Source organism: Akebia trifoliata, chromosome 11, assembly GCF_017979445.1.
Source record: "Akebia trifoliata isolate Shusen 1 chromosome 11, ASM1797944v1, whole genome shotgun sequence".
NCBI lineage: Eukaryota > Viridiplantae > Streptophyta > Magnoliopsida > Ranunculales > Lardizabalaceae > Akebia > Akebia trifoliata.
Genome location: NC_141385.1, coordinates 38,451,085 through 38,461,962, shown reverse-complemented (window position 1 = coordinate 38,461,962; position 10,878 = coordinate 38,451,085). Strand labels below are relative to the sequence as shown.

At 33.6% G+C, this 10,878-nt stretch overlaps 1 protein-coding gene across 12 annotated transcripts; it reads left to right on the top strand.

The window, feature by feature from the left end:
- Positions 1–216: 216 nt before the first annotated feature.
- LOC147391543 (uncharacterized) lies at positions 217–8,666 on the top strand. Of its 12 annotated transcripts, none has more exons than XR_015182863.1 (9): positions 217–907; positions 1,499–1,748; positions 1,834–1,887; positions 3,034–3,269; positions 3,436–3,529; positions 6,900–7,051; positions 7,435–7,708; positions 7,783–7,898; positions 8,270–8,666. XR_015182863.1 is itself a non-coding variant. In XM_086458632.1 (6 exons), exons 1-6 carry the CDS (start codon positions 865–867, stop codon positions 7,464–7,466), a joined length of 621 nt encoding a protein of 206 aa, XP_086314758.1. In that variant the 5' UTR covers positions 217–864; the 3' UTR covers positions 7,467–7,612. The 12 variants fall into 12 exon arrangements, 4 of the variants coding, with proteins under 4 accessions (XP_086314758.1, XP_086314757.1, XP_086314760.1 ...); XR_015182861.1 differs by having other exon boundaries at positions 2,866–3,269; positions 8,270–8,665; XR_015182866.1 differs by lacking the exon at positions 1,499–1,748 and having other exon boundaries at positions 1,803–1,887.
- Positions 8,667–10,878: the final 2,212 nt, after the last annotated feature.

The following is a 10,878-nucleotide window of genomic DNA, read 5'->3' as shown; positions in this document are numbered from 1 at the left end:
TGCCCTCACCAATAATTTCTCTAATAAACCCTTGAAAAATAATTTTCTAAGTTGTAACTTCCTTCCTCCCAACATTTAATACCACCAAAATACAAAGAGATTCATTTTCTCTACCAAAACCAACCAAAATGTAATTGAAATACATCAACGATGCTATAGATTTGAGGAACAATAATGAACTTTGTAGATTTACGCACTCTTGTGTTCGATCACTACAGGAAATTAGTTCTATCGCAACGACTTGCAGCGACGGTCACATTTAAACCCTCGTTATACCCATCTGTAGTAACAGAAAAATGTGACTTTTTATATATGGAAGTAAGGAAGAAGGGCTCTTCCTCTCTCTCCCTCGGCTCTCACTCTCTCCCGGCTCTCACTCTTTGATCGTGGTTACTTACTCTGTAAATCGTCTTTTTCTCTAATATCAATTTTTTACGAAATCAAAACTCGTACTCCTCTAAGAAACCTTTGATTTCTCTAAATTTTTTTATATTGTAAATCGATCTCTCTCCTTCGATTTGTTTAAATCTTCAATTGAAAATTGATCTCTCGTCATCTATTTCTCTTAACCTTCGATTGTAAATTGATCTCTCATCTCTGATTTCCCTAAATATCCGACTGTAAATCAATCTCTGATCTTCGATTTCTTCAAATCTTCAATTTTAAAACAATGTCTCCCATCCTCAGTTACTCACCATAGTCGATTTCAAAGTTGTGCTTCTCCTATTCTCACAAAACCCTATTTGTCTCTCACATTTGATTTGAAAGCTGGCTTCTGATCTTTGTTTCACCAGAAGAAGAAGAAAAAGGGGCGGTAGAGGGATTTCATTCTCTTTGGTTGATTTCGAGAACGATTGAAGTCAAATGGAAGATAATGATAGAAGATCTATAAAAGAATTTCAAATTTGTAAGTCCTTAAGAAGAAACATTAGTTTTCTTCAATCCCATCATGATAAACCCTAGTTCTTTAGTTTTTTATTGATTCAAGTAATTTAATTTGTGGTTTTTGTTTGATTTGAAACCCTAGAATCTGTAATTTTTTCCAATTCAAGCTGTTCATTTCTTTTTCTCAATTTATTTTTGATGGATTATCAAGCTTGAGCCCTAGATATGTTATGGATTGGAGTTTAGCTTACAACAGTAAATCAATGTAAATTTACAGTCAATTAAGATTTCATATAGCATATCTTACACCCTAATCGAGCTCTAATGAAAAATATTTTTCTTATATGTTTTATAGAAATATTTAAAAATTCAATTCCATGGTTGAAATGGATAATCCTTGGGCTTGGGAGGTAAGCTAGAGGTAGTACTAGAACTTATAACATTTGTAAACTAAATTATCCCATCTACATTTCTCTTTTGACCAAATTATATAGGCTGTGAGTAATCCTTCCGTATATCATGTTCTCTTAATTATTTTGTAAATGTTTTTTGGTGATCTTTGACTAAGCAATTCATTGTAGTAGTTAATGCTTGGTTGAATTTCTTTATGTAGGAGGATTAGTGACATAAATGGCACAAGAAATGCTTTACCACCACTAAGTAACTTGTTAAACATGACTAGCCTGTGAGTTGAATGCTTATATAGAGTACTACCAAACATTGTTGTTGAACATGTTCTTGTGGGCTGCAAACTTTTCCGTAAATGTTTTGTGATGATATGTTTTCCACGAAGATCTCAGCTTTAACAAGCTAGCAGGACAAATTCCAAGTAGCTTTGATAGTCTGTCAAAGATAGATTTCATGTAAGTGATCTGATTAGTATGCTAGTATGTAACAAAAAGTTGGCAATCAAACAGAACTAATGAGATGGCTTACGTACCTGACTAGCAATTTGTTGACTGGACCTGTTCTTGATTGGATGTTGAAGAAAGGAGAAGGAATGTGAGTTCCTCTTCCATAATACTTAATTTTCATCTTACCCTTGCAGTTTAGTAGTGAAGGCTCAATCTCATTTATTTTAGGCAAACTAACTATAGAAATCTCATATATAAGGACTGATTTATGTCCATATTAGTACTGTGAAGGGAAGCTAACATTTTTTTCACTCGGTTTCCAGCATCTGCACCTCTTAAATTCTATAGTATGGTGTAGATTGTGTGTTTCCTTGTGCGATTTTATATTTGGTTGGTTTGGGAGCATTAAGTTTGTATCGTGTGTTTAATTGAAAATGCCCTAACCAAATCACTTGTATGATATGTAAATATGCCTTATCATGCTCATTTGTTACATTTTGGCTTCTTTCTAGTTTCTAGCTTCATTTGGTTAACTATCTTATTTTAACACAACTTTTTTCTGCACAATTTTCTTCAGAAACTTGTTTGGAAGTTTACTAGGCAACAACTTGTAAGTTACAAATATCTTTTCATCTCACTCCTTCTGTTTGTTTTTTGTTTTTTGTTTTTGCTTTGTTGGAATTGCATCATAATCATTTTAGATGATGATGAATGTTTCAGAAAAACTACTTCAATCCAGTTCTTTGCATCATAATCATAATCAGTTTTTGGTTTCAAATCTTTTTTTTTTTTTTTTCTCATTTTAATTTTAATGGATTCAAATGAAATTTATTTATAGAGCATGCTTCTTGTGGGAACAGAGAATTTTTCACTGCGGACCCTCTATAGTCTATGACCTTTTCCAATGCTTGGTTGATTCTTTTTTTTCCCTTAGTTATTAATTATCAAACCTCATTTATGCACAAATGTCTATGATTGTTCTGAGGTGTAGATATTGTGTGGTGCATACAAGTGTATTTGTAAATTTGTAACATATGAATTGCATACAGTTGGGTTTTTATTTGAAGACACTCTTTAGATGGAGTTCGATTTGTAATTTTTTTTTTTTTTTTTTTGTGCAACTTAGGTATCAGACACATTATTTACATTGGTAGACTTGCAAGCAAAACATAACAGCAAGTTGCTCTATAACTTGGGCAATTTTATTAATCTAGTATTGCATTTCATTGCTAAAGATCCAGGTTAGTATGCTATGTATACTTGTAAAACGTACACTTCATTGCTCTTGTTCCAGTTTCAAAGCTAGCTGATGTGATGGAGGGTGATAGCTCAAATGGTACAATTAGTTCTAGCAACTCTGGGTTGCCCAATACAGGTCTACACTCTATTAGTTCAAGCAGCAGTATTTCTCCGCACACACCACGGCCACACGGATGTAGCACCATTGCTGCCAAAGGTCATAAAGAATCAGTATATGTGTTGGCAATGAATGATAGTAACGCTTTACTTGTTTCTGGTGGAACTGAGAAGGTATAATGTGATGCTTACGTTTAGTTTCCTATGTCCAACCTTTCTATATTTGTGTATTATTATATGTATTAGTCAAACTATAATTGTTTTTATATTCAGGTTGGCTTTGCTCGACTATAGCTTTTGGTTAGAAGAGTTGTTAATGGTTTCGAAAATCACTCTGTAGGTTGTTCGTGTTTGGGATCCAAGAACTTGTTCAAAAACTATGAAGCTAAGAGGACATACAGATAACATTAGGGCTTTGCTTCTGGATTCCACTGGTAGGTTGGTTGGATCCTTGAATGTAATATGCAGTTTATTTGATTCATTTGTTGCTTCCTCCATTTTACCTAAACTTTGCCATTTTAATATCTTTGAATTCGTAGATATGCCCTAACTCGCTGGTGAAAGTTATAAATAGAGATTCGCTAGATTAATCATCTCTAACGAATCTCTATGAAATTCCTTTTATAACAATTCATAGATATGATCCTTGACTGGTTCTGGTTCTGTTTCTGTTTCTGTTTCTGGTGTTAATGGTGCTGGGTTTAATGGGTTTGGTGGTTCTAATGAGTTTTTACTTAAAGAAACTAATCCTCACCTTGGCGGTGGACCGATGAACAAAGATAAAACCAGTTCGACTTATGATTTGGTTGAACAAATGTAGTATTTGTATGTTCGTGTCGTTAAAGCTCGTGATTTTTCAGTGTTCGGTGGTGTGGGTGAAGTAATGGCTGAGGTCAAACTTGGGAATTATAGACGGCTGGATGGATCTTGCATGTATTTAATTTGGTGAGTACCAATTTTCCAATCAACTCTTCTTTGGTTGGGATGCAAAATTCCATTACCCCAACCAGGCCATGCCTGTCAAATGGGCTTGGAGATTTGTGAAGCAACACATGCTTAAATCATCACCACCATCATCCCCCAAAATTTTGGGTCCCTTCATTCAATTCTACTTGAAGTCATGGCTCCTATTAAATCAAGTGTCCATATCTACTTTCACTTACTGATACTTGAACGTAATTTAGGTGCAAAAATAATGTGCCTTCCATAAACATATGCTGTCCTTCTCAATTGGACAGAAGCAACAGCTGTTATTGTAAACCTAGGAATATTGGAATACAACTTATTCTTGCAAGTTTGATATCCTTTAGTAAACTCAATTCACTTCTTAAGTGCCTAATCTGATTATAAAATTTTCTATTGAATGGGAAGCTGCATCAATTTCAATGGATGCATGATTGATGCCCCAAAACACTCTAGATTTTGTGAACTTTGAGATCAAATTTTTTTTTATGGTTGATTTTGTGAACTTCTATTTCGTGAAAAAATGCGTGTAAAGTGTGTAAATTGTTTCCTTGTTTATAAGGAATATTTTTCAAAGGGCATGGGTAGTCATGATGCATCCTTTGAGTTCTTCTGCCCGTCTTCGTGTTTTATGTAACAGTTTGGAGTGTTCCCATGCTAAAAAAAATGCTTATAAATCTGTTTCTCTGTTTGCTTGCGCGTGTTTGGAGCTCTATTTATTCAAATATTTTCTTTTACCTATTTTTGCGTATTGTGTACATGATTTTAATGTATATTAGCTTATATAAGTATATTCTTTCTATATTATACACATGACCTGAACTAAGTATTCTAGAAAATATATGAAGACACATGCCATGAATGAAGATTTCTCCGGGAGAGTCGAATGACATTAGTTGGATAAGGCATAGTTAACGGCATCGATGATGATATGTTTCAAAATATGAAATAATCTTTACGGACATGTTGGTGAATTGGTTTGTGGGCTGTGTATTTGACATTTTGTATCTCAATTTGCGACATTGATAGTGTGTCTCTCATTACATAGCAAGGAGAATTTTTTCTTTCTTTCTTTTTGATGAATTCTCATATATCTATCTCATTAAATGCCTCCCTCCTTTGGTAATTCTATTCCTCCAATTTTTATTTCTCTTTTCGAAAACAAAATTGCTATTGAAAGATCATTTACTATTGCAAATTCAAGGATCATAGCTTCCATTTCACTTCTTGATTCAAGTCCATACCCTATTTATTTCCAAAGCAGTCTTTAAATTCTTTCACCTACTCAAGGAACTCTTTATATATATATATAGATACATACATGTATTTGGTTAGGCAAGATCAAACACTAATCCAAAAGAAGACAAACAATATAACAAAATGATTTCAGAATCAAAGAAAAGGCATAGATGACGATGACCCTACCTATTTGATGTTCTTTACCAGGGGTTGTGCTTGTCATTAACTTAGAAACCCATTCCATTTTATGAAATTTAGCGTTGGTTGGAGACACTCACCTAGTATGCACCACACGTCACTGATATGCTGAGACCTTATTATCGAAACATCTCATTATATATGACATACTTTACCCATAAAAAAGGAATTTATTGGATGACTTGTCTGTGCAGCACGTTTGTTGAGGCTGGTGTTTCCAACAACTGAAATGTGTGTCGAGTTAAGGTTGAAATGTCCCTTAAATTCTGAAAGTGACCACACTTATATCCATCTAAATTGCAGAATGGGCAGCAGATGATTCTAGGCCATCCCTGAAAAGTTATTTTAAATGATTTTAAGGGTTCTGATTAATGGGTATTTGCTGTTTTGAATTGTGTTCCTCTTCGTTTTTCATATTTTGGGTTGTAAGTCATATATTAGTTAATTAATTGGTAGTTTTTGTGTATTTCTTTTGATTGCTTTTGTGAAATCTTTTATGGGTTTTTCTTTTAAGTTTAATGAGTATTGATTATTACAGGTGAAAAGGAGAATTGATTTGGTTTATGGATTGATGGGTTTGATATCTCAGACAGTTTATGATGGTGGCTGCCATGTTCTTGGGTAACTAAGAAATATCATGATGGTTGTATTTTTCATATAAATTTAATAATGAAACCAACCTATGAACTTCTGGCTCTTATTAAAATGCTTTTTTTTTTTTTTGTTAATTTCTGGTTCTGGTTAATCTCTTATATGCAGGGTCATTCGAACAGCTCTTGTACCTATTGAGGTCTGTTTTAAACTACAAAATGTTCTTGAATTTTGATTCAATAGAGCTTTTTATAGATATCTGATAAACCATCTCGCCTTAACGTTCTTATTATAAAACTTGATTCTAATCCGTCGAATTTCAATAATTTTATGAAAATTACGAGTCGTGATCCAGAGCGGTGTCCCGTTCCTATAGTAGGCTATTAGCCACATACAGTGTCTACTTGGCACCTCTTGGTTGGAGATAAAACACATAAGGCTGCGTGCAAAGTAGAAAATGGTTTGGTTAGGAGCCGATGTGCTTTAAACTCCAACCAAGATGTGCCACATAGACACTGTTCCTATTCTATAGGAACAGGACACACCTTACTTGACCTGATTCTAAAACTATGTGCGGGCTGAGTATTTCTGCTGTCATAAGTTGAATCAGTGATTGTTTAGAAAATTTAACAAAAAATATATATATTGAGCATGTGTGAAACCATTGTTGAATTACCTCGGGATATACCAATGTATAATGACATGGGTTATATCGTCTCTGCTAGTAAAACCAATTTTGATATTTTCAAGCAATGGAGCAGAGAACGAAATCACTAGATGAATTCATACTGATATTGCTGGAAGTATGACCAGTGAAGGAAATGGAGTTGCTGAAAGAGAAGATGGCAAGTGTAGAGCTTGCACAAGAAGAGGCCAACAGCCTATCAAATATCGTTCACTCTGACAATGTACGACTTGAACATGATGTGGCTTTCCTCAAGGCAGTTATGGATGATACTCAAAAGGTGTGCCACTGTTCACATTCTTATCTGCCCTTCTTGTAACTAGGTTTGAATTAGTAGCTCATATTGTTTTAGTTTTGATTCGTATTGAACCGGTTCTATTGAATATATGTAAAATAGGAATTGGATTCAACAAGGGGAGTCCTCGCAGGAGAAAGGGCTAGAGCTAGCTTTCCAGCTACAGGTATGGGTCATATTGATCTGAAACTGTGTGCAGCAATTCCAGACCTGGGATCAAAACCTCATCTTACACTTAACCAACCACCTATCAAAATGAAAGTTTTACCGTGCCTTTTTATTATCTTGATTGATACCTCTGTTTTGAGGGAATTTTATGACTTCATGAACCTGACTTGGTGTTCTAACTTTATGTGTATGTGGTACAGATTGGTCTTCTAAATGTCGACGGGTACTATAATTATTTGAAGTCCTTGCAACTTGTTGCTGGTTTGACATTGGAACGAGATGGTGAAATTAGGAAAGCTGCTCTAAATACACTTGCTACTGCAAGGCCAAGAACCTGTGTCATAGGCAACATCCCTAACTCCATGATCTACAGAAAGTAGATCAGTATCCAGCGGCCGATACCGTTCCTGGAGTTCTCATACTTCACATTGATGCTCCTATTTACTTCACTAATGCTGGCTACTTAAGGGAAAGGTACTTAAAAAAATACAATAAATACATGAATTTTTTTTAAATTGTCACACACACATGTATGTGCATATGTGTAGATTCATGGACGACGTGGTATTCATGGATAGAGAGAGTAGGAATGATAGTGAGGGATTCATGGACGACGTAGGTATTCATGGACAGTCGTTTTTCGTGCATTATGACGTAGTGGATGGTGAGTTCTATTTCATCTGTTCTTTCTAAAAGTTATGGATTTCATGTTTGTTCTTTATATTTAGTTGAATTAGTGCTAAAAATCATGTCTTTGGATTGGTTTTTATAGTTCAATTTCATCTTCATTTGTATGATTCTAGACTGCAATTTGTTTCTAAACTAGTCCTAGATTATCATTTTTCATCTATAAGATATTTGCAACGATTTTGTTGCAATAAAGCTACCTCAGAAATTGGATTTGTTCAGATCTGTAGGGATAAATCTTGATCCGATTCATGCACAATAGATTCATCTTCAATTGTGCTTTTAAAGTTTTGATTTTTTTTAATTCTACTTATGATCTTTTATTTTTTTGATTTTTCGTGGTTGCAGTTACCAAGTGTTGGAATTAATCCACAATGGAATCAGACAAGTATATATGTATTTGGGAAACATTGCCACAAAATAGTGTTGTTATCACGACAAGTAAGGCGAAGTATTGTAGATTTGAGGGAGGCACGCTACCGAATTAATCCACAATGGAATCAGGCAAGTGGAGGTTGTCTTGTATGCATCTGGATTGCTTATTGCAGGAGTTTCAAATTGTAGATTAGAATTTGGATTGGCAAATAGATTTTTTAAAGTTGAAGATAGGAGGGGCATTTGGGTCTTTTCATACTGGTAATAGGGGTCAAGGTCATTAATTTCAAAACATAGGGTATTTTCAATATTCAACAATACATGAGGGGGCTGGTGTAAAATTAAATTTTTTTTTTTTTTTTTCAAAAGCTTTTATAGGGACGGCCAAAACCGTAGCTAAATAACAAATTTTTTTTTTTTAAATAATACTCTATAGCGACGGCCAGCGCGGCTGTCGCTATAACTCATATACATTCAGCGATGGACTATTCAGCGACAACAACCGACGGCCTCCCTGGCTGTCGTGAGATGCTTTTGCGACGGTATTTTGTACCTATAGCGACGGTCTCGACCGTCGCTATAGCCCTATTTTACTGTAGTGGATCCACGATCTATTGAAGATTTCCACCAAAGATTATCAATCTCTTTTCTATTTCTTTAATTTTTTATAAAGTTATTTATATATTCTTATAAGCTCAATACATTTCTCATCCATAGTTATATAAATGAAAAATGGTAGCACAAGAAAACAAAGAAAAGATTTACAAAATTTTTATGGTTTTGTTCATAAAATTTACCCTATGTCAAACATTGATGTTGAAATGTATTATAGCATCGAGGCTCAACGATACCTATTGTCAAGGTTCGACGTTGTGAATATTTTTCACTTACAGAAACTTCTATTAGACAATTTCATCGAGGTTTGACAGAAGGTACCGTTGAGCCTCAATGATATCAGATATTCCCACGTCGAGGTTCGACATTAGGTGAACCTTATGAACAAAATCATAAAAATTTTGTGAAATCAATATATATTTTTTTTAGTTTTTTTATTTTTTGCTACCATTTTTTTATTTATATAATTGTGGAAGAAAAATATATAAAGATTATAAGAATATATAAACGATTTAAAAAAAAAATGAAAGAAATAAAGGAGAGATTGATACCTTTGGTAGAAATCTTCGTAGATCTACCAGGTTCACTATTGCTCCTCAAATCTAAAGCCTCCAATGACTTTTTGATAGGTTTTGATAGAGAGAATGAATCTCTCTCTCTCTCTCTCTCTCTCTCTCTTTGCTGTAAAATGTTGGGAGGGAGGAAGTTACAATTTAGAAGATTATTTTTCAAGAGTTTATTAAAAAAATTGCAAGTGAGGGCATTTCTATAAAAAAAAACATAAGTTACTGTAGCAAATAGTCCTATTTTGAGTATTAAAAATATAAAAGTGGTCATTTTTTTTTGGTTGCCTTAAACCTATGGAATATTTACACTAAAAGTCTTATAATTAATATATATATATATATATATATATAATCAGATCAAAACTTTTTTGGAACCCCAAAACTTGATTTGAATATTTAATTCTTGGATCAGATTAAATCATGAATCAGATGTGAGGTACGTCTGAATTTAACTTTTACTTGGATCAATGGAAGTACAAGAAAATCATATTGGACAATCTATTATACTATTATACATTATCGTAAAATGATCAACATAGCAAACTTTTTGTCCACTTTGATTTTATGGACATGAGTATATCAAGTTCAGATCAAATCATGAGGAGTTTTGAAATGATGCAATAGTAATTAGACTTAATCCGATGTATTATCATACATGTTTGTTTTAAGATTGGACTCTGTATGCATCGAAATTTTGAGGAAGTCTTCATAAATTTTTACAAATCAATTGAAAGTCCCTACATAAAAAATGGACTCACACATCCAATAGAGTTCTTATTTATAATGAGTCTCATATGGTTATGATTTGAGTTTTCACAGATAAAGCCCATGATCTAAACAAAGTCAAGTGATTTACATTAAGTATTGAGACTTACACTCAAATAAATGGGTTTGACTCACCAACAATCCATAGAATCCTTAAAATTGGATTTGGACGAATTTTTCCTTTAGATGAACCAATCAAATATCTTTAAGTCGGGTCATAATTGGAAAGCTAAATTATACTTAAGTTTATAAATACCAATGTCTCCCTCAATTAAAAGGGGGATCTGGATCACTTTCTCTTAGAAGACAAAAGTTCTCATTCTAGAGAAGTAGAAACTTTCAAGCCCTCCTCTAAAGATGAAGTAAAGCACTTCAAGAGAGACTTGGATTCTGATTCAAGAAAAGATCAAGCTCAAAGTCCTTCTTCAGAAGTCAATAAATCATTTTCAACTGTAAAACGTAAAGTCCAAATAGAAAAAAATCTATATAAACCTCTATAAAAGATTAACTTCAAAAACCCTTCTTCAAAAGTTAACAAATTATTCTCAACCACTACAAGACTAAGTTCAAGGAGAAAAAAAAAAAAAAATCAATATAAACCTCTACAAAAGATCAAGCTCAAAAGTCTTTCTTCAA